Source organism: Lonchura striata, chromosome 5, assembly GCF_046129695.1.
Source record: "Lonchura striata isolate bLonStr1 chromosome 5, bLonStr1.mat, whole genome shotgun sequence".
In the NCBI taxonomy this organism is placed as follows: Eukaryota; Metazoa; Chordata; class Aves; order Passeriformes; family Estrildidae; genus Lonchura; species Lonchura striata.
This window is the reverse complement of record NC_134607.1, coordinates 8,665,043-8,689,408: the sequence shown is the minus strand read 5'-3', so window position 1 is coordinate 8,689,408 and position 24,366 is coordinate 8,665,043. Positions and strand designations below refer to the sequence as shown.

Here is a 24,366-nt window from a genome sequence, read left to right as displayed (position 1 = left end):
GTCATTCTGCAGTGGTGCCCTCATAACCAGGATACTGCCCTGTTTGGGTTTGAAGAATATGCATAAATAATATGGAGTTTGGGATATAGTCAAGGATATTTTCTCTGTGTCCTTGTTGTTCTGTTTCAGAACTTAATGGTCAATAATTCAGCTAAGCAATTATTATTTGTTTCACTAGAAAACATTCCAGAACCATCAATTTCCTCAGAAGTAAGTGCCAAGAACTGGGTTTGTATTATTCAGTCTTTTTTGCACTTAGAATTTAAACAACTAGTGCTTTTAGGGGAGAGGTAGCAAGGATAAAAGAAGGATGTGGCAAGCAGAGATATCCATTTATTTGTTGTTTTCCCCCAAACTGCAGCAATTGTACTTTGGGAAGCCATGAAAGCCTCCGCAAGGCAAGCACCTGCATCCAGCTTCGCCTGCACCATGCTGGTAATTTGGAGCACAGTTTGGCTAGAACAGTAAGTAACCTTCTTTTCTTCCCCTTGCCCTTCAGCATCTTTTCCCTGAAGGAAAGAAATTCCACCAATCCCTTTACTTAGCAACATGCAGTAATAATCAAAGAGAGATTATTTGCTTTCCTGAGCACGCATATATTATTGCTGAACTTCAGTTGAAATGTCCTGGGGAGCACTTGTGCTTTGCTCCTGTACTTACAACCAGTGAACAACTGGAGAGAACACACTACTGAAAAAGACCAAGGGTTACTTTAGTAAAAAATCACTTTTGTCAGAATTTAATCCTGTTTTATTTCAAGTGGTCAGAGAATTCTTACTTTTGATTTACTTCCAGCCCTAAGTTTGCAGTCCAGCAGAAGCTCTGCTCTGGGCAGTGTTCACTGGCAGTGTGTTGTCTCTTTGTTTTACCTGCTTTGCACGGCTCTGATAATAGTCTGAGTGTCTCAGTGTGTGGGTCAGATGGCAGATATCTAGCAAAAAAGGGTAGGGGCTTTCTTTTCCTACCTGTTTTGTCAGAAGGAAAACCTAAGTGAAACATCAAGCTCAATGCAGTGTCTTACCCTGGACCATTAAAAAAGGACTACGATGCCAAATTCTTTAGATATAGGTAGAGATATTTAACATTTTAACCAGATTATAGATAAAAAAGTTATTTACCTTCTCTGGGTCAGCATCTACTACTGTACATCTTCAAAACTGGAACCCAATTATATGTTTAGGAGTCTCTTTGGAAACTTCAAATCTTGTTTCTGTGCTAAGGAAGCCCAACTCTACATCAAGGGCAACTGGAGGCTGCCTTCATTGTGCTTACCTTACATAACACTGCTGAATTCAGGTTGCATAGTTAAAAATATCTGGTTGCACATGCAAGTTACTATTATGTTTAATAACCAAACTAAGTGGATACTTACAAGTAATGAGCAACTTTTTTTTTTTACTAGACACTTTTTGAAGTTTGGTCAATAATTAAATGTTTGCTATTCCTTTGTTAAAAAAAAAAAAGTGAATATTTGCTTTCTTTCCTTTTATTGGAAGCTGGCATTCTATTATGAAGTACTCAGAAATTTTCTTCAGCTGAGCAGTTACAAGCAAGAAATTTGGCCAGGGGCTTTGCATGGAATCACAGTTCTTTCAGTTAGTGGGTGACTTTGAATTAGATTTTGGGGTTTTTTTAAGCCATGACATTTATCAACTTTAGCACACTCTGAAATTCCAGGGAATGCTCTGCCTATTTAATTTTTTTCAGCATTTCAGGATTTCGGATGTCGCCACATTCTGATCATCTCAGGAAAGAATCTTTGTAATGGACAGCAAAGAATACTTACAGGTTTCTAACAAGAGCCTTACTTGCTTCCAGAACAGGATTTTTGAACTAAAGCACTCAGGAAGAGATATTTCCTGAGAGTTTAAGAATTTTTTAACCTATCAGTGTTAATATTTTGCCAGACGTAATGATTTAAGAGTTAACCTTGTGAGCAAAATCACAGATGAGAGAAGTCAGAGGCCTGTCATGATGAGGTAGCAAACATTTTCCCATTATTTAAATATTTTTGGCTTTCTGAAGGGATTCTGTAGATCAGGCCATAAGAAAACATTCAGCATCTCAAAGAATTTGTGGACCCCACAGTAGGGTTTAAGTGGGAAGGGTGACATTTTATGATCTCAAAGTGAATTATTGATCACCTCTTTACAGGGACAGACAGGGCTCTGAAAGCTTCAGGCCATGAAGTTATTTCATGTTGCTAATAATAGCAAAGGTCACAAGCAGCCCTTGAGGTGGAATAAGTCACAGACACAGAGTTTTCCCCCAGCTCCAGGGCATGCTTGTGACAGGGCACTGGAAAAAAATGAGAGGTTCTGCTCACAGACAGCAAGTCTATCAGGACCAGAAAAAAAAAAAACCTAACAGAGGAGACAGAGTGCCTTGAAAGCTGCAGTGTGTATTTTAGGCGTTTCTTTCAAGCCATGCTGAATTCAAGGATCTGATGTAGTCTACACTGAGCTCACAGTTAATTTTGTTGTTGCTGTTTGTTAAAACACATGGCTGTAAAATGCATTGCAAAGTCACAGACTGAGAGTCAGGTTATGGAAAAAAAAATTCTTCCCTCAGAATCATATTTGATTTTAGCCATTCTAAAAAGCCTCAAAATTCTACCTTTTCACCCTGTGTTTATTCAACTACCACACTACTCAAACCCTTGTGGCTTGTAATTCCTCATACAAAGTTGGCAGGTTTTTTCCACAAGGTAAAATTGAAGCCACTGGTGTTTGTGAGTCGAGACAGCCAGGACAGGCAGAGGGATGTCCTGGATTCCCATGAAGTAGAAGAGGGGATGCTGAGAAGCTGGGAATGGGTGTTGGAGGACCGTGGAGCTGCCTCTTGCCTCTGGACACTCTTGGTGTCCTTGGCCCTGCTTCTGGGTGTTGAGGCACTCCCTCTCACCAGTGCCGCAGCACAGAGTGTCACACAAGCAAAGGGACAAGAGGGAAAGCCTCCCAGCTGCCCAGGTGGAGATTTCTCCTCCCATCCATCTCTGCTGCTGAGAGTGCATCTCCTGAGTGTTCACACTGCCTGGATGTACTAGGGCTGAGAAAAAATCCTGGGCTGACCCAGCTGGCACAAAATGCTGGGTCATCTGTGACCCACTGCTGGGTGAATCCGTGGTCAGATTAGATCCATAATTGGTGATGTAATAATCCAGCTGCTGCACTAGATGATTGCTCTAGATCCTTGGCAAATGGGCTGTGCTCCTCGCTCTTCCCCTTTATCTCCCTTCTTCCCCTTTCTCTTCCCTGGGATAAATCCCACCAAGGTTCTGTGGATTTAAGAACATTCAGCTGCTGTGGCTGACCCCTTACAATTCCAGTATCCACAAAGGGAAGGTCATGGTTCCTGTAGCTGTGCTCCTCCAGCTGAGAGGATTGGGAAGCCCCAGGTTTATCAGTAGTTTTAAAGGCTGAAGAAATCAAGCCCCAAAATCCTCTGCTTTTTCTGTACAGCCATTTGCCAATGGGATCATTTTCATCAATGCATATGTTCTCTTTGGACACCCACTTGCTACTGACATACTTAATAAAATACCTTATTTTCTGGCACAACAAAAGCTGGTGGAAGAAATACCCAGGTCCCTCAAGTGGCAAAGCCTCTCAGCTGCCCAGGGTGATGCTTCTCCTCACAGTTCACCTCTAACTCTGCATCATCTCTCCCTCTGGCCCACCTCAGTGTAGAACTAAAGCAGAATTGATGCATGCCTTAGGCTTCCTTGTCTGCCTTCTTCATGTCTCCCATGTAGGCAGGGCACTGGAGTATGCTGCTGCCTCCACTCTCCCTGCCAGAGGGCACATCCTGTTCCCCCACTGAATCTAATTTAAAGTTCTATTTCTAAGTCCAGCTAGCTTGTTTTCCTGAATGCTCTTGACCCCACAGGTACCAGCCAGTGTAATGTAAAATATTCACCAGACAAAATTTCAGATCAAAACATCCTGAATGCAGTTGAGAACATTCTGACTTTGGAAAATACAATGTAAATCTCTCCCATATGCATTCTTCTATATCAGAGTAATGTATGTCAGCATACACCTCTCTTCCACAGTGTGGGGATGACCAAAGAAGGTTCTGTGTGAATGAGCTGTTAGAAGACACTCATGCCTGGAGACTGATTTGGTAAGCTGCTATTCAGCAGTATTTATGTTTGTAATTGTTTATATTTGTGGGAAGCCTCCTTGCACCAAAGACAATTCTGAGAATTACTGGGGATAGGAATGAGACCAAAGAGAAAGACAATTGGTTCAATATTTCAGACTGTTTATTTTCAGACCTTAGTTGTTGCTTAGCAAAAATCAGTGTTTTTCAGATCCATGTAATTCTTCCCAATTGTTTCCTTTTCATATTACTGAAGCTTTCACTAAAGGCTTCATTTTTCCCAGATTCCCATGACTGAAGGTCTCAAAATGTTCATGTGTGCATTGTGCTGTTAGAGAACTTGTGAGATTAAATATTGTAAAAATAATAGGTTTGCTCTTCATTAGGACTATATTTTCACAGTTCAGCAATCTTTAAACCTATTTTTTTCCTTTTTAATGGAGGCTAACTATGATGAGCCTTTAACTTGGCAGTCAAAATGAAGCTGATTGTAAAGCCAGTCTGTGATGGACAAACACTAAATGAAATCGATTCCTCATTCACCTTTAATTATATTCCATTTAGATAAATTCAAATTCTAGATAAGGAAGCTGTTGACACTTTTTGCCATGTTCTTTATCACTGTGTTACTTTGCCAACAACAGTAGACTTAAATGACACACCTGTCATTTAGCAGATGGAAGAAAACAGAGGGGTAGTGACTCTTTTGAGGGCGGTACCTGGTGCTTACTGAGGACCTGTCTGGTTATCTAGGAGCATAGCCCAAATTTCCATTCTGGTTCTTGCTCTAAAGAGCTCAGTAGAAGACATGGATTTTACAGATGACAAGTGTATGAAATTTAGGAGCACAGAGGATGTCTGCAGGCAGGATCATTGGCTGTAGGTCCCTTCTCTCCAGGCTAAGAAATCTCATCTCTCTCTCCCCATTAGAACTGTGCTCCAGACTCATCCCCAGCTCTGCTCCCTTTTCTGGATACACTCCAGCACCTCAATGTCCTTCTTGTTGTGAGGGGCCCTGTGGCAGGTGCATTCTTCTCTCTCTCAGGATTTTTCATAGAGGAGCACAGAGGAAAGAGAAAACAATTTCTATTTCTGCTCCTTGTTTTTCCCATGTGGAATGTGTTTGAAGAATTGTTTTCCTGGGTTGATTGCTTGTTTGGATTCTGGTGAGGATTGTTTGAGCCTGATACCCAATCCAATCCACGTGTGGCTGGATTCTGACAGAGGGTCATGAGGTATGAGTTAGATATGGTAGGTATGCAGTTTTAGTATCTTCCTTTAAATAGTATATTAATGTATTATAGTATAGTTATAATAAATAAACCATTCAGTCTTCTGAACTAGAGTCAGACATCATCATTTCTTCGCACTAGGTTTGTGTGCATTTACAATAGGGCCCAACTCTGACGCCAATCACATGGGACCAGCTCCCAACAATTCCATTTACCACAACCCTGTGGACCCAGGCATGCATTTGGGCACTCTTTAGTGAGGCAGAATGGTGATAAACAGCATTTTAGAAGGGGAACTTAGCATTTCTCCATGGTAGGTGCTACTGCCAGGAGTCTAAAAGATGAAAGTTGCAAGTACGTGCTATGTACTTGTCATCCTCCTCCCATATAGATGAGCTAGGAGCTGAGACTGACTCTCCTCTTTGTGCTTTTCTTATTTCCTTTTCAAAACTCTTGCACCGTGTTGACTTGCTAAAAGCTAAAAAGAAAAATGTCCTTAACATCAAAGAAGTACTAAACGTTCACAGGTTGGTTAGGCTTGCCATATTTATACACAGCTTTAATGATGCACAAGTGTGAAGTATGTCTGTGTGATAAGATATGGGTATTATTAGTTATCTGGCAGACAGGGACTCAGGATAGAATTAGTAGGGGTATTTCAATCATTATTACAACTTGCTGGGTTTGTTTCCTATTAATGATGTAAAATTATGGCTACTTTCTGCCAAAAATTCTCCAGGGGAAAATAAACTGATGGAAAATATGCTAATTTTTTTGAACTAGCATTGTAATTTAGGAAATTATTCTGCATTTTAACCTGCATTTTGACCAACCATGCTAATAAACATGCTCACCTCCATGGAAAAAGAGAGCAAGGAAGCTCATATGTTCAGATATATTTTTGAGCTGGGTAAGGCTGTGAAAAAGATGTTATGCCTGAAGACTCGGTCAAAGCAGAGTGACAACTTGTATTAGCTATGATTTAACAGGATTACAGGAGGAATTTCCAGGCAGCTGCTCCACTTACAAACTGCCTGGCTAGATAAAGCCAGTGCAGATTGGAAATAAAACAGCTGTAAAGGCAAAACTACCTGTAGGAGGAAGAGAATGGTTGGCATCTCCAGGGAAATGCACTGTGGTATCAGCACGGGGAAGGCCACCTATCTTTTCTTTATTCTGTGTGGTTATTTCAGTACAATGAGTGTCCTCTTCTTGCCATGCAATATAGATAATGAAAATCTAATAATGTACCATCCATGAAACCTGTACTTTGAGCTGCAGCTGCGATTCTAAATTCTGATTGCTCAGTTAGTCCAGCTGAAATACATGAGGATACACACAGTTGCTCTGCAAAGAGTTGATTTGCTTTGAAGCTCTGAAAAAAATCAAAATAGTTTTGGGACTTTCAGCTACCAGACTGCAATAGGTATGGAAGAGTGGGGGGAAATTTCTTCTAAGCCTTCTTCTGAGGAGGAAGAACTTGAATAAAAGATTGCTGTGGGATATAAGAGTACAGTTAAAAAAAGCCAGAATAAGGTGGTTGAGTAAAACAAACAACAAAGGAGGAACTTAAATTGCCATTTCCACTTTTTCATATAAACATGTGCAAACCCCAACTACTTCTGATGGCCATCAAGGTAATGTATCCTTTTTACTAATCAGAGGGCTAGGCTAAGTGAAAAAATGGGAATTAAGGTTTCCCTATCCTTTCTGCCGTAGCAATAGTCTCACAGTCACCTTTTTTTGTTTTGTTCCAGCTGACAAATGAAGAACAGCAAGAATTTCAGTGCTTAAAACTGACAATGACACAAATGCTTCTTGAAAGCAAAAATCGGATTCTGGTTATCTGTGGGGGATAGCACTTGGAGTCTGTGGTTGAAAAAGTGTGAGATTTACAGCTGAAGCATCAGTTGAGGAGTTTAGTGGAGAGAGGTGTATGGTCCTCTTGATAATCCCCAATTAATTTAGTGAAGCTTTGCTAAGATTCAGCAATCTGCCTGTACGGATTTTATGGCAACTTCTGTAGCATGACAAAGGCATGGAACCACAGAGTAGTGGTGAGTGGCTTCTCTACAGAAGTAAAGCAAATTTTACTGCTTAGGAAATGCTGTGGGAAGGCAGGTGCTGAAACAGTTTGAGCACTTAAACTTGAGAACTGCATGCAAATTAAGTTCCATGGGTTATGTAGCAATGCTGTCCTGTTTTATAACATGCTTTGTACTTGTGACTTAGCTTTGGAAGTGCTGAGATTTTCCAGTTCTTGTGCAGATGTTTTATCTGATTTTATGCAGCTTAAGTCTATAAAGTGATTGAGAAAGAAGGCATTGGATCATAAAATCATCTATGTTGGACAAAACCTTTAAGATGATTAAGTCTAGCTCTAAGACTGTAGCATGTACTTGAGTCCATCCCTCTTTTAGGTAATATTTAAGCACTTGCTTAACCATAAAGAATAATATAATTGGGAAGTGAATTTCAGTAGACATTGAAACAGCAAATCACTTATTGGAGTTCTTTGTCTTCGGAAATGTGTATATTCATGTATAAATAGACTTTTTACATCTATTCTTTGTGGTAAATGACTACCAAAAATCAAGGGACATCCAGGCTCAATTGCATGATGTTTGCATACACACTTTGCTTTATTTTATACTAATATAAAATCTTTGTCAAATTATTTCAAATGTCTAGAATGTGAAAAAAAAAACAAAAAAAACCTACCCAAACCTGTTCTTTTGATCTGGTTCTTATTAACTTGATTTTGCTTCCTTATTTTCTGATTCCTAGGCAGAACCTTGTCTCTGTTATTATGAACTACAGAGGTCAAGTGGAATATCTGCTGCAAAATGAGGTATTTGTTCTCAGTTTGTTACACCAGAAAGCATTAACTTCTACATGAAAGATATCTGATTATTAATCTGCCTTAGATGCAATTAAGGAAGACTTTTAATTAAGACTGCTTAATCTGACTTGGAAAGGATATAAATTCTCCTAACAAAACTTGGTCTGAGGTTAGGAAGAAAGTGCTACAAATTTGAAATATCAAAGTTGATTGTTTCTACATGTCAAGGAACTTGTAAATAAAACCAGAGTTCTTTGAGCTGCCAATATAATGTTTGGAATTAGTAGAGGTATAATGCATTATATGGATCTGCAAAATTTGTCCCTGATTTTACAAACACCCAAGCCTAATGTTTACATATTTAATATATACATATGCAAGCATGTGGTGGTTTGAAGGATTAGGTTTAGCCAGCAAAACTCCCAAGAGCTTTATTTTTAAGCATTATGGGCTGCCAATTGAATGCTACATGCATGACGGAAAAATCTTTTTGGGAAATCTTCTCTGCTGTCCAATGTTTTAAGGACAAATGTCTACAGGACAAATTGAGTCATACCTTGGAAGAAACCACATTTTATTTGATCTGACTTCCAAGCTGGCATGCCAACTGATTTGATCTGACTTTCAAGTTGGCATGATAACCGATTTTCTAGGGTTAAAAACTGGAAAGAACAAAATATTTATAAAAATCAAAGAATACTGATGTAGCATGGAGACATTCCAGTGCATCCCTTCCAGAGTTATAACTCATTATGCTAAATTATGGATTTCTTTGAAATATATGTTACAACATAAAATGAATATTTTGCTTCAGAACTCTGTCATCTACATTGAAGTTCAGAATTTATTTTCTGGATGGTCTTGATCCATTATTATTTCTATTTTGAATAGCCAGAAAACATACACTTGCATACAAATTTTATACATATACACACATGTACAGAAATCCATCTAAACATACAGACACACATGAATGAGTATATATCAATAACATATAATACTTATAAATACATAGTGTAGATATATACAAACATTTTACATTTGGTGTAAGTCTTTGATGCTTTTTCAAAATGCAAAACACAAATTTAGAGGCTGTTGCACTGTGCCTGGCTACAAAATAAAGCCCTGGGTCTGATACTGTGCAGGTATTTGCAGAATTTTCCTTTGTATGCATTATCTCAAAGGGAAGTGTTTAGTGTATAAAATGTGATGCAGTCATAACCATTTGGAAAAGTTGGGTCCCCAAGCTCAAATGCACATATATATTTCTTCACTGAAAGAGACCCACCAGGGTAGTTATTTACATTCACTTGAAATTTTAGAGCCTAAAGCAAGAGGATTCTAAATTCAAAATAAAGCCATAACTTCAACATTAATGAGACTTTGCAATCCACCCTCTGCAACTAACACTGTGCAGATATTCCTCAGACCTATAATGGAGCATTCCTAAATTTGTTTTTGCTAAAGATTTTTACACTGGGTAAGCAATTTCTTGAAACCATTAAGTTTTTATAAAGAAAAGGAAGTACATTTTTCAAATATTCATACCATCCAAGGGATATGTGTGTGTCTAGAGCTGAATTTCTCTGTAGTTAATTTTTTTTAATGAGGCCTTTTCTACTTAGGGACACTCAATAAGTTCATATGAATTGCTTAGAAGAGCAGGAATGCATGTTAATGATCTAGGTCATATAATAGATATTTTCATTCAGAAGCATGAGTGTATGGAGACTTTCCAAACCTAGAATCATGAAGTATGATTTGCTTTAATTAGGGGCTCAAAAAATGATGGAACTCTAATGTAATGAGTAATATTCATAAATATATAGTAAACAAAACAAAAAATGAGAACCCTTCATTTGGTCTTTGAATCCTTGTTTACTTATTTTCTCTAACTTTTGATTAGATTGCTTAAAGAAGGTCTAAAACTGGGGTCATTATGACTGCCCCTTATCCCAAGTCTGCACAGAAGTAATTCTGTCACTTTTTCAATCTATTCCTGCTTTTCCAAACTATTCCCATTCCCAACTGGCATTTTTGTTACACCTCTCTGGTTCACCACAACTCACCTTCAGCACACTCTGAAATTTAAGACACTGGGAGCTGCTCACAGACTGTAAATTAAGTGCACAAGTAACTGCTGAAATTCTGTCCTCAACTGATGTTCCTTCAGCATTCAGTTTTAACCAGACACACCTTGAGATCCTCAGCTGGAAAAAAAAATAATTAGTTTTTTGCACATTTTTCTAATTATTTGCAGATTTAGTCTTCCATAGATATGGGTATACCAGTACTTTTTACTTATGGGAAAAACTCACTATTGTTATTAACCTAATTAGTAATAATGGTAAATAAATGGAAAATTATTTTTGAGATTGATAATGACTGTATAAAACAAAAATTTCAAAAAGATAATTAAGATGTCTGGCACAAAGAAAGGACTGGTGCTGTTGGGATTGAAATGTAAGTTTTGAAATGTAATTTTCAGACAATATGTGCTGTCAAATAAGCAGCCAATTTGGACTGCCCTAACAACCACTTTTTTATGCACTTCATTTTGAAATCCATTCAAAATGCACTGTTACTGTAGAGAGAACTTTGTAAATTTTTTATAGAGTGTAGAATTTCTAGAATGAAATAACATTTTTAAAAATCATATACATTATTAAAATGCCAAAATATTCTTCTAAGGTTCTGCTCTATTTAAATATGTAGAAGGGGGAAAAATACAAGCTGTTGACTGTAGTTTCTTTGGAATTTCAGAAGATGTAAAATTTTTGTAAGAAATGAATCTCCATCTTCCCTTCTTTGGGACAAAAATCAATGTCATGTATCTACACTTGAGAAAAGAGAACTCTTTACATGATAATATCCCAGCAGAGAAATAGTGTGGAAAAAGTAATCATGTGTAGCACTTGGTATCACATAATTTTATGTGCTAATTCTTCTTCATCTGCAATATGCTCCTTAAAAGTAGCTACCATAAAAATAAAGTGTATGGTAAAGCAGCTTCTATAAATATTAATACTTTGATACTTTACCTATAAACAGAATAGCATATTAAATGGAAATGGATACATTCCTCAAGACACCAATTCTTTTTATGCAATAGCATTTATATGTGCATGCAAAAATACATAAACTGTGGGTGGGTTTGGGGTTTTATTTTGTTTTTATTTTTCTTCATCCAGAGAGCTGTTTCTCTATTCAAGGGTTACTTTTGTGTATGTCTATTACTTGCTACTGCTCAGCCTTTTCCTCTCTAGAACCTGTAGTGTGAAAGGGTGTTTCTGTCCTTAATTACTAAAAAAAAAAAAAACAAACCCAACAACTTATGGTTAGTAGAATCTGACTGCCAGGTATTTGTGGATATTTCACATGATTTATTCCCACTTTAGTTCATCTCAAAGCAGGTAATGGGGAATGAGTAAGCTCAATATATATTTATATTTATTTGTTATAATGGCAGGTGTTAACCTTCTCAGTACAGTCTGTGCATAGACCTTAAGCCTGAAAACAGAAAGTTCATCTTGGTACAATTTTTACTTTTCAGGCATGAGATGAATGAGTTAGAGAAATGGTTTTATGGGTACATCCACATGCTATAGTGAATTAAAAGGAACATTTATCAGTACAGGAACATAGAGAGTATTTATAGGAGAGCTTCTGCTTGTTCAGAGAATGTATTGTAAGGTTTAATGAAGTGATATAACCATGCAGAAAGCCCATGAATTTTTATTTATTTATTTTCCTGAACATAGAGTACTTGATACTGTGTTTTGCTTCCCTTGAGGATCCAAAATATTTTTTAATTCCCTGATCATTTCATCTAGAAATTTTTTTATATGACAATATTTAAATACATAAATTTATAATCAATAAGATTCCATAGTTTTAATTTTGCAGAAAGCTGGTTGCAAAAGTACTCAGCCCACAGGTGTCAGATTATGCAGCCTCCCACACAGCATTTATTTTTAGGAGGAATGTGGCTGTTTTCTAACTCTCACAGAAATGGGTAGGAGACAATGGTGAGGATAAATTCACAGAATCACAAAACCTCAGAATGCTCATGAATCACTTGGCTTCAGGTCCCCTCAGAAGTGTCTTTACAGTGGTTCCACGCTGCTGGAGTTCAGACAAACCAAGTTTTTCCCTTAAAATCAGCAAACCAGTTATCTTTGATACCAAATTTGTTGTGGTTTTGATCAGCATACATTTTGTGGGAGATAATTGTACTTCAACGCAAATGATGCCATCCTTAGGAAATTATTTGCCTGTGATGATTTCAGTGTAACCAGACTACACCATGGTGTTTGAATTTTGGTTGAGTGGGTAGGATTTTCTACCCCGTCACTGCCATGAAGGTTATGGTCAGGTATTTCTGGTAAATGCTATGTATCTGTTTCCTTTTTCCCCCCTATTTGTCTCCTATCAACAGAATAATGTTGATAATGTGACTGAGGCAGCTAAAGCCATCTGCAGTGTCCTGTGCTTTGTGGAAACCAGAGACATCACTGATGCAATCAGCAAACTCCATGCTTTGGGGAGAGCACAGGTAAAAGATGCATGTTCATGTCCTATTCTTCTCTTTAAAACTGGAAACTGAATCACTACTTTTTTCATTGATCGAGTCCATTTTACTCTCTTGCTACATTTGGCTGTCTTGCTGTCTTGTTTTCCCTTTGACAATTGTTGGGTAGAGGCACTCTAAAAAAAGAGCACTGACCATGTGTAATATGATAGAGAACAAGAGAAGACTTGCCATATGATTAATTTGAACTGATATTCTCCTCCAGTTCTTTCTTGTTCCTACTTAATGTACAAATCTCTTCTTTGCCACATCACCTATTTACCAAATCACATGATCTCAGAGTATTAGATTTTCAGTTACTTTGTGCAGGTTGTCAATTTAAAAAAATCTCCCAAAAATGTTATTTATATAAAAATAACAATTTCAACAAATAAACAATAAATAAAATTTCAATTTTCAGATTGAAATGTCCCTATTCTTTGTGCAAAAGAGTACCAGCATCATGCAGTCCTGATTCTAGCTGAAATATTCTTAAAACATTGAAATGGGTTTTCCAGGTGTTTCTGTATAATTAATTGTGAACTGGGACTTTGGAGGGCAGTCTCCCTTCTCAATTTGGTCGTCAGCTGCTTTGGTATGACCTTAGAAAAGCCACTGTGCCCTGATTTATATAAGTTCTGAGCACCCAAAAGCTCTTCTGAAAGTCAGCATTTTGGAGATACAGGTTTTCAGCAAATCTGAAAATCAAGCCATTAATCACTTGGATTTACTCTGGTGTAACTGTGTGTCGTGATAATTTTTTCACACCCTAAAGAAATTCCCTCTTCACGCTTTCAAAAAAATAAAAGTTACTGAGGAATTATCTTCTATCTTTGCATGGTCTCTTGTCATTCTCACAGCATATACTATTTAGAAATAGTATTTAGAAAATACTATTTAGAAGCAAATACTATTTAGAAAAACATGCCAGACTGCATGTGATGCTTGCATTCAGATCCTGCAAGACTTTTATCCTTTCTCTTTATTGTTGGCGTTGGTTTTGGTGGTTTTTTTTTTTTTTTTTTTTTTTTTTTTTTTTTTTTTCCCATGGCTTGTGATATGTGCAAGAACACCAAAGACTGGAAGAGCCAAGGCAGCTCTAGGGTTTTTGGTTTGTTGCTCAGACCTAACCAGCTGATTCACTTAAATGGCTTCTCTTGCTTCTCTTCTAGTTCATGCTTCCCTGCAAATCTTGCTTCTATATTATCCTAAATATTTTAATTTCTGCTTTGGCATCAATTATTAGAATTCACTACTGGGAGTAAATTCCTGCATAAATGAGTCTGTGTTGGCACACATTTTATCTAGCACAATGTGGGATCAAATGGAAATAAGAATATCCATTTAAGAAAAGCTCTTCTTGGATATTAGAAGGTAAATACTGTAGAGAAGGAGATAAAGGAAGTAATAAGGGATTCATATGATTTGCTTTTCAGTTAAACTCCAGACTCTTAAGAGGTGTCAGGTGATCAGTGTCTTGTACCTGAGACAAGAATTTTCTCAATCCAGAATATTTCTTGAGAGATAGACAACGATCTGGGTCAAGTTAAAAGACAGAGAGGAAAGCAACAGAACTTTGTTTTAGAAAGGAATTGGAGCAGAAGAAATTTATCAGGACTAATTTGATAAAAACTTTTTCTTTAAGGCAATAAAAATTTAGTGTATTTTATCTTTTAGTGTTCAGGTCAGCCCTGTGAACCTAATGTGTAAACTACCTCTTATGACTGCCTTATATATCCCTTGGTCCATTTACAGCCCCATCCTCTCTGAATTTGAGCAGAGAAATAGGTGCAGTGGTCAAAGAGACAAATCAGGTTCCTATTACTGTGCCTTATCCTAAGTCAGAAAACCCCACATGTCATGCAGAATAACATAATGGGATAAAACCCTGAGTACAAGTTGTCTTCTTCAAGTCTTAGGTTTTTTTGTGAATGTTCACATTTTCTTTTACTTGTGTTCGGAGTTGTTTCCATGCAAACCTTGCTTTTATTTTTGAGACGAAGTGGCTATTAATAGGCAAATAATTAAATTAAACCAGATCTATCTTGTTGTAGAAACAAACAAACAAAACTCTGCTCCAAATGTTCCCTGTTTGCTATTGCTCATTCCCCAGCATGTCAAAATGTCCAACTCCACCATATAGACTGTCTCAAATATTTACAGTTTCTCCTAAAGCAACTTCCATGTTCTTCCTCACACAGAGGGAGCAATACACTTCCTTTTTTCCTGTTTTACCTGCTTAGATTATAAACCCTTCAGAGCAAGGCACACCTCTCCTTATCTCTGTGTGCAGTCTGAGTGCTGGTCCTGGCTGTGTTCTCCAGAGGCTCCAGCTGATAAGGGCTGACCTGAACACTAAAAGATAAAATACACTAAATTTTTATTGCCTTAAAGAAAAAGTTTTTATCAAATTAGTCCTGATACATTTCTTCTGCTCTAATTCCATTCTAAAATAAAGTTCTGTAATGAGCAAAGTGATGCTGTTCTGAAAAGCCTCTTCTGAATGTTGAAAAGATGGTGTTCTGATTGAACAATCTTAAATATTTTTCTGTCCTAATATTCAATAAGAAGCTGCATGACATATTATGGGGATTTTGGAAGGAATTTAGAATGAGTTAGAGATGGGACCTCTGAGTTTTTAGATGATATGGTTTTTTTTCTTATTTCCTACATAGGCAGGGTGAGTTCGACTAACATCTTTACTGTATGGTTCAGAATGTCACAAGACCCTTAGTTACAAGACTTTTAAAGGATTTATTGACTAATAAAACACTGCTAACAAGGATATTTATGTTTCTGACTTAATCCTTAAATATTTTGTTTTATGGATTTATGTTACAGTGTAAGCTTTCGTAGCCAATCAGGTTATGACACAAACTCACAATACTGCATTATAGGCTCCTTGTTTACCTTTGTAACTACATTTTTCTGTATCTTAAACTCCAAAACTTTAAACTTTCTTCTTCTTAACTTTAACATGTCTCTGCTTTAAACTACAAATCCACATTCTTGCTTATAGCATCTAAGTTTGGACACCTCTTCTAAAGTCTCAGATTAAATCCTGTGTTTAATTCTAAACTTTGGCTTACAGGCCCATAGTTCTGAGTATTCCTTGCATTTTGGATTCTAACAACATATGTCTTAAAAAACTACTGGCTAGATTGTCACTCATGCTTTCAAATTTTTCAGTCATTGAGGCTTTGTTCTCTTAATGCTGCTATTTAGGCTTGGTTAGTTGAGCTGGTTGGTTTTCCCTTGAAGCCTTCCTGTAAAAGCTGCCTGTGACCTTGACTGCCACCCCTGTCCCCCTGTGCTGAAGCAGACCTGACTAACAACTCTCTTCAAATGCTGCTGCTGCTGCTGGCTTTTCACTCCTCTGAGAAATAGCTGCTAGGACAGTCAATAGACCTCAGCAATCTAGAAAAGGCTTTTGATTCCATAAAGTTTCATCTTTGTCAGCAGCTCAACTATAAATGTCATAAAAGCAGTAAAATATACTCCTGCATGTTTTGTAACTTCTCCCATTTTCTGAGAATAGTCATTATACACCATATGCAACTACCTCACGTGTAGAATATAAATACAACAAATCAGATTGTATCTCTATTTGTCAATATTTATACAAAGACAATTGACCAGCTTTCCTGTCTGTTGCAATATATGTGGTCAAAATTAGTACTCAGCAGCCAGTTATTCAATGGAGTACCAACCCCCTCAAACCTCTTTTTGATTTTAACTTACATTGAATGCTAGGGTATCTTTTATGTATCTTTTGGGTACTGAAAAAATTATTAAATGCTGTAATGCTACTGTATTTTACCATATTACTTTTATTGATAATATTATGTTCATCATGTTCATCACTGTAGTACCAAAATATTTTGTTAGGAGGAAGAGAGGCTTTTTTCAGATAATCTGGTAAACTGCCCCACAAATTAAGTGACATTTTTGAGGCTACCTGTTACATCTCAAGCATTGCAGCATTACACATCTGCTAGGGAAGAGGTGCCAGAAAAACATTCTAACTGCTTTTCCACATGATTTCCTGATGCATTAGTGTAATACATGGTGTGGTTTTGCGTGGAATATTTTTTAACACATCCATTTGGCACAAGCACATATAAAGCCTCAGGGGAAACCACTGCTAAGCCTCAGGGGAAACCACTGCTTACTTCTTCCAATGTAAATTGCATAGTTTTCCAGTGTATGTTTGTTTATACCTACCTGTACATATGTGCTCTCCTACTTGGTAAAAAAAAATTAATGTGCTTCTATTTAATTCTGGTTAAAAAAAACCTAAACAAAACAAAGAAACTAAGTTTCAAGCTTCTGTCTTTAATTAAATTGTACTTACTACCTCTTCACTGCCAGTACTGTGCATTCCTGTAGCATGGTTAAGAGATTATGAAAGCAACTGGCACCAGTGCTGGTTTCTTCTTAACTGATTGCATCTCTTTGTAAATGTGATTATTTCAGTCTTTAACCCACCTAACCCTAGGATTTTCAAATCCATTTAGGGGAGGCTGTGGACCTGATGAATACTAAATGTTTTTCATCTCTTTTTTTTTTTTTTTTTTTTTTTTTCCCCTCCATTCCTTTCTTGCAGCAGCTCACAAAAAGTCATAGGAGATCAAATCCTGCCAGAACAGGCACTAATCCACTATATATTAAGCATGCTATACTATGTCAAAATTATAAGTACCGTGCCAAAAGGTTGTTTACTTTCCAAAATTTGAGGGAATTGAACAAAAGTCTCTGTTCCCATTTGTCTCACTGCATTATGAAGATTTTGAAAACATAATTCTCAGCCTGGATGCTGCTTTTCTCCCCTCAAGTAAGCATTCAACAACTTCTGTTCATCTTCACCAGACAAATGCTGGCAGCTCCAAGCTGGGTGCCAGAGGGAGAGTGTAACATCCAGCATTGTATTTCTTCTGCCACCTCTGCATGCATTGTAATTTTTAAGAAGCATCATGCTGAATACATATGTACTAACATGAAGCATACTCCAAGAGATTAATGACTTTGAAGGGCAGAAAACCTTACAGGGATGTGGGTTCAAACAGTGAGAGCCAGAGGCAATACTGAGGTGCAGAATTAACTTTGCAGTCTCTCTGGTCAAGATTTGCCACTTATTTTTGTGTTGCTTGTAGATACAAGTCTGACCATAGACTCAGATAATCCTAAAGTGTGCTGAGTTGAAAGGGTTCCACAAGAATCATCCAAGTTCAACTTCTGTCCCTGCAGAGGACACCCCAAGAATCACACCATGTGCCTTAAAGTGTTGTCAAATGCTTCCAGAACTCTGTCAGGCTTGGGGCTATGGCCTTTTCCATGGAGAGCCTGTTCAACTCTCTGGGTGAAAAAGCTTTTCCTGATACCCACTGAACCTCCCCTGCCACAGCTTCATGTCATTCCCCTGGGTCCTGTCACTGATGACCAGATGAAGACATCAGTGCCTGTCACTTGCCCTCCTGAGGAAGCTGGAGAGCACTTTGAGGTCTCTCCTCACTCAATATTTCCCTTTGGCCACCTCTGGTCAGCTGTCTGCTCAGAGGCCTTTGAAGAGCACAGCTATTTTCACTGATCTGGCACAGGAGGAGGTGAAATGGAGGCCACTTGAGCGGAGACTTGCTGCTCCTCACCTTTGAGAGGATGCCAAGACTCTTCCCTTTGGGCTTCATGTCTGATTGTATAACGTTTGCAAAGGGGTGGAGAGGGAATTCTTATCTCTGTTGTACCACTGTGGAGGCTGAGAAAATGTGAGCACATTTGATGAGTGCTTCTTTTACCTTGACATGCCCAAATACTGTCAGAAATCAGGTCTAAGTGGCTTGGCTGAGGTGGTAGAGGAAGCAGGTCCTGGTGCCCTGAATCCCAGTCATGTCTTGTGTCATCATAACGTTACAATAAATCTAAATTCTTCCCCCTTTCCACTGTATTTTCTACTCCTACAACCATTAGAACTTCTACCTAGTCTCTTCTGAAGTGACTGATTACTTTTTTCCTCTCTGGTTTTGTCTTTGTAGAATTCTCTTCAAAGTGTGGAAACACCAGGCAAAGGTAGAGTGGATTTTTTAAAGTCTCTTAATTCAAGGTGTATAATCAAAAAACACACATTTTGCTATTTGTTTGTTTTACTAATCTGTTTGTGTGGGCATATTGCAGATGTTTACATGTTAAGGTGTATTATAATGTAATTATGATAAGTTGAAGTGCTCTAAAAGTGTAAATAAAACAGCATTTCCACAAAATAATCTGGAGACTCAAACATGGAGAATGAGTAGCAGAGTGAAAGAACTGACTTGAGGTGGTGGTGGTCATGGTAGTTTTCTTTAATCACAACTTTCATTGTGGAGAAAAGGGAAAATAATGAACTTCATGGAAGCCTGAAAAATTATTTTTCTGTGTGACTTTTCCACCTGACTCCAATAACTTTAATTCCCCCCTCTGTAAGCTTTAGTTCTTTGTGATTTTTTGCTGTATAAACAGTGTCTTGTCTAATGATTGTCATAAGAAGATTATATTAATTAACAGTAATGGACAAAATTATAAACTGCCTTTTTAAATTCTCACTGACTCAGAGGTGCCCAGCACTGTCAGCCCCTCTCAGACCAAAGGAGGAGCAAGAGTCTGCTCTGCCAGGAGCTGGGTTCCAGGAGGGAACAGCCTCATCAGGTGCTGCTCTAGCCCTCTGTGGCTGCCCAAATGCAGCTGGGGATGCTGCATGGGTACTATCCAAGGGCCCTCCCTCCAGCTGAGCACTGGGGTGGGCTATGGAAGGAATTGGTCTCTCTCCATTTTGTTGGAGGAAAAAATGTCCTCTGAGGTAGTCTTTTCCTTTGCTCTTCTCGACTGCAATGTGCTCAGAGATGCAAAAAAGTTGAAGCAACTGCAATTATTTCAGCAGTCTTTCAAACATACAATTGCTTCAAATACAGGTTTCCAAATGCTAGGCTTGTTTCTGCATTATTCAAAGTCATGAACAGCAGAGAAGGGAAACAACAATTCAATTTGTAAGATGGCAGGAGAAGCTAAGCAGCTGGAAGGCCAGGAGAGTGGGAAGAAAAAAAACCCATGCAGGTGCAGAAGGGGGGAGAAGGTAAATTCAGTCTGTAGGACTCTTCTTTCTTGGATATACTCCTTTTTCCCATGTGTTAACACTCTCAATGGCAGCTAATTGCTCATGTTAAAAATAATCAATAGCTACTAATAGGCATCTACCTGAGAAACATCTTCCTTCACACACTGTTCAGAAAATGTAATTGGAATGGATTTTAAACACTCCTCTGACTACAGGTATTTCTAAATTTGAACTTCATTGAATCAGCAGGTCTCTCAAGGAAAATCTCAGTTATTGAGTAACACTGAAGGAATCAGTGTTTACTCCCTACATCTCTGTACCTATTTATTTATGCCAGGAAATCGTCAAGTGTGAAGATTTCTTTGGTTTTGGCACACCCTCATTTCATAACAATTGCAGAATCCTTTTGGTAGTGTAAGATTAGAAACTGCAATTTACTGATAGCAAGTCAGAACTTGCCAAACCATTAGTCATTCTGTGGAGAAGCCTGCATTCAAATTTGTTCAAGGTAACCAAATTTCCATTTCATGTATGTTTTGACATGCTACATGTCTTACATCTGCACATAATACATAAACTAAATAGACTAAAAGTCAGCCAAATATTTAAAGTTAGGCTAATGAGCTAGCATGTCAAAGCTGGAGTTAAGAACATATCTGAGAAAAGCCAAGTGTGAGTGCAATGACCAAAACTGATCTGCAGGAACCTAGGGCTGAATTCCCAAACATGGGGAAAAACCATATTGCATCTTCTCTTTTGGGCATCAGAAGTTTTCCTTAGTCCCTGTCTTGTCAGTGCTCACCTTCATGATAATGCTGCTGATCTAGGAACACTAACCTTGAGAGGAATCCAGATGATATTTTCACCTGCTGAAGCTAGAAGTAAAAGCCAAATAAGTGGTGAGTTGTAAGCTCCTGCCAAATTCATCTTTGTGCTTCTGTTTCCACCTCATTTGCCTCCCACCCTTTTTTTACTTCATTGTGCTTAGCTGTCTAGGATTGCAGGTGTGCAAAAATCTGCAAGCCTGTGAGCCAAAATTAAAGGAAAATCATAGCCTTAGCTCAGTGCTGCTACACATTTCCAGATCTCTGGGAAGCTAAAACCCATGTGCTTTCCTTCCTAAAGCTGCACATTTGCAGATGAAGTCAGAATTGACAGCTGAGGAAGAGACAGACTGGATTTCCCATTTTTACTGTTCCTTTCTGTTCCTGATATGTATTCATGTTTATCTTGAAGAAAACAGGATCAAATTTTAACAGCAAGAGCAGCAGTTACTCCAACTAATAATGTTTCCTTTCTCCTTTTTTCCCCAAGAGATGATTATTACCCTGAGTATCATAAGAGTTTTGTTTATCTCCATTATAGCTTCTCTCTACCACAAAAGAGAAGAAGATAAAGGATACTATTAAAATTAAAGCCTTACTTAAAACCTTGTTTAGAAGCTGCCTTAACCTTGCTCGTTGTTAACAGATTTTCAGAGGTTTATTAAGTCATTCACCATGGACTAAGCAAGTCAAACACTATATTCAAAGTATCTAGCCTTGATTTAGTGTTCCAATAACTGCCTCTATTAACAGTGTTATCTCTGAGGAACAATTTATGCCACAGCTGTGAATAAAGCAATACTTATCCACATTATGCTTAAGCCTGGATCATGTAATTTTTCCTCTCTATGAAGTCCTTAGAAGATTATATTCAAGTTTTAGTGCCCAAAATATTTTATTTCTTGTTAAATGGGAGGAACTATAGGCATTTCTAGACATGAGTATCTTTCTGCAGCATCAAGTGTTCACAGAAAATGAAGATTACTCATGTTAATGGAGACTTAGCATTGGAGTTTGCTGCAATCCAGAGTGTGAAAAGGCTGCAGGCTGGTGCAGACCTGAGTCTGTGTGTGGCTCTCAAAAGCTGATGAATGAATATTTATTCCATGTCTACAGCCTTGCTGCTTAGGGCAGGGATTTCATCAGATCAGGCATAATAAGCAGCTTTCAGAATTTGATCAGTAGTTCTCTGGGACCCATCCAGAAGATCTGGTATGCACCAGGAACTGATGATATTGAATCAACAGTCTTTTCCAACTGAATTGCTGGAGTTGTTATCTTTTAGGGTGAATGCAGGAAGGTAATGCTTACAATACATGTCATGTAGTCATCATTACATTAAGACTATAAAGCTTCTCTAACTCTGCTTGGGATTTGAAACTTATTTCTAGACCTGATAATAAAAGCATTCCCAAAAGAAAGGCTTTTTTAAAAAAAGATTTTAAAAAGGGAGAAAAGGAGGGAAGTGGATTTTATGTTGTTAGCGAGCTGAAAAATTCTTTTTCTTCCTTTCTTAGCACAAACCCATTACACTTTTGTTTTGGGAAAAACTCTTTTTGTTTCACAATATGGAAAAATCTTAAGGGATTTTTATTGATTTAGTTTCATTTGTCTATGTGCCTGCTGCATTGTTTCCAAACCAGAACACAACTCCTCACCTCTAAGTTGTTGTTGTGTTGCATCCTGATATATTGTCCCTATAGCCAGAGGCTTTTTAATCATGAACGATTTTTAAATAACTACAACCCCCTAATTCTGCACAAAAAGTAGGCAGAAATTATCAAGGCTTTATAAACTATATAGGAGCAGAGACATTTTTGATACCAGGACAGCAGGAGATTTTTAAGTTGCTTTCAAGGAATAATCTATAGGATCCTTCAACTAGTAGGAGAAAACAATCCAGTAAATGCTGGTGCTTGCAAACTGCATCTGATCAGTAGATCAGATTACAGCCTTGTCGTGTTCTTCCTCTTTCTTATTACAGAATGAATACTACTTAGCATTTTACTTAAAGGTCAGGTGGGTTTCTTTTTTCTTTAGTTTGGGTTGGTTTTAGGGTTTTGTGTCTATGTCCTAAACTGTATTCAGGACCTTGCTCTTTCATCTCTGAAAATAAGTTGGAAAGGAAAAAATCAAGATCTGTTTCTCAAAAGTATTTTTAATCTGTCAAAAGGGTCATAAGCTTTCATTCCAAATTCTGTTCAGCCAGATTTTTGTCATGTTTTACCTGGAGAAAACGTGTACAGGTCAAAGAAAGTGTTTAACATGTGTTGAACTGACATTATCTGCTGGTGCAGGAATAGCAAAGTGCAAGATCTGGCAATAAAATAATATAGGAATCGTAATACTGGACTGAGAGGAAAAAGTGGGTGGGCTTGTGTAAGGAATAAGTTACTATATTCCTTACTAAATCGTGAAGGCACTTGCAGGGGTATTCATTAACCCTTTCAGGACTGAGGGTTGTTCTGTTTCTCACCAGAGGTAGAATTTATTCCTTCAGATTTCCTACACAAGGAACAGGAACCTGTCAGAAATAAGCATATCTGGCAGCTGTGGTTAAAGTTCACTTCCCTGGTTCTCCTCTCACTTCTGCATGTCAGATTTCTCTTCACCTTTAGTGAGAAGGTGGTGGCAAATAATTTCACACCAGGAATAAATCACGAGATTTGAGTTGTGAGACTATTAATCTTGGTCACAGTTCACTTTGCAATGTGGTCCTTTCATTGTCTCTTACATACTGGATATCCCTGGGACACCTTTCTAGAAAACAGGTTTTGATGTAGCTGAAACTCTGAATCTTCTGTATCAAGTCCTGTGTAGATCAGTGAAACACCAGTCCTTTCTCAGCTGAGATTTATTAAAAGGCATAAAAAGCAGTAAAAGTTCTCTGGCTTCATGAATGGGAGATATAATTTCGGCCTACCATATCCTATTCAGCAGCTCATTAAAATACAGGGAGAAAACGCTGACCAAGTTTTTTGAGTAATGGATGTTTACAGACTACCCAAGATGTTTCCCTCTAATTCAGCTAATTGCTACTGGTCCTAATGACTGAAGAATGGGGGTTGGAAAAGGGCTGATTCTGGCACAGAAACCATAGACTGTTTTATAACTGAGAGCTAGCAAGAATAAGAAACTTAATGTTGAAAAAATTCCTGGACCTACAGAGCAGATTATACTTAGACATTTGCTTAAAGCCAAGGAATTCTGTTCCTGAAAATATCTTCATTCTGTATGTTCTAATCATTAGATAAATAATGCTGAAGGCTATTTGTCTCCCTTGGCAGGCAGTGAAACTATTGCCCACAAGTTGTTCCACTGCTGTCTTCACCCCTTACAAGCCAGTTGAGGGATTTTGTTTGGTTTTGTATGCTTGTCTGGTTTTTACACATCTGACATCAGTTTTGTGACTCAGGTAAACCACGAAAATAAATTTTCTGCCATCATGGTCAATGGACAGGGCAGCTTGGATGTAGTAATAGTCATCTTGCATCTTAATCACTTCCTTGTCTGGTGCATGTGCATTTTCTGTTATGGAAAACACTCCATTGTGTATTTTCTCATTACTTTATTATTTGGGAATCCTTTGCTCATAGAGTATTCCCTTCTATCTGTGGCTTAGCTGAGACAGAATACATTACTTCTTGTTCTGGAGACAAAATCTGAAACGTTGCTTTACCAACTAGAATGCAGATTGTGTTAAAACTGTA

The 24,366-nt window shown here is 37.8% G+C and overlaps 1 protein-coding gene across 1 annotated transcript in view; it reads left to right on the top strand.

Annotated features, from left to right (window-relative positions):
- PIK3C2G (phosphatidylinositol-4-phosphate 3-kinase catalytic subunit type 2 gamma) overlaps nucleotides 1–24,366 on the top strand; it is a 196,655-nt gene that overhangs the window by 21,073 nt on the left and 151,216 nt on the right. The window contains exons 6-10 of the mRNA XM_021535187.3: nucleotides 362–464; nucleotides 4,055–4,125; nucleotides 8,124–8,187; nucleotides 12,617–12,733; nucleotides 18,778–18,811. Coding sequence (XP_021390862.3) covers nucleotides 362–464; nucleotides 4,055–4,125; nucleotides 8,124–8,187; nucleotides 12,617–12,733; nucleotides 18,778–18,811 — 389 coding nt within the window. The remainder of the gene's footprint in view (nucleotides 1–361; nucleotides 465–4,054; nucleotides 4,126–8,123; nucleotides 8,188–12,616; nucleotides 12,734–18,777; nucleotides 18,812–24,366) is intronic.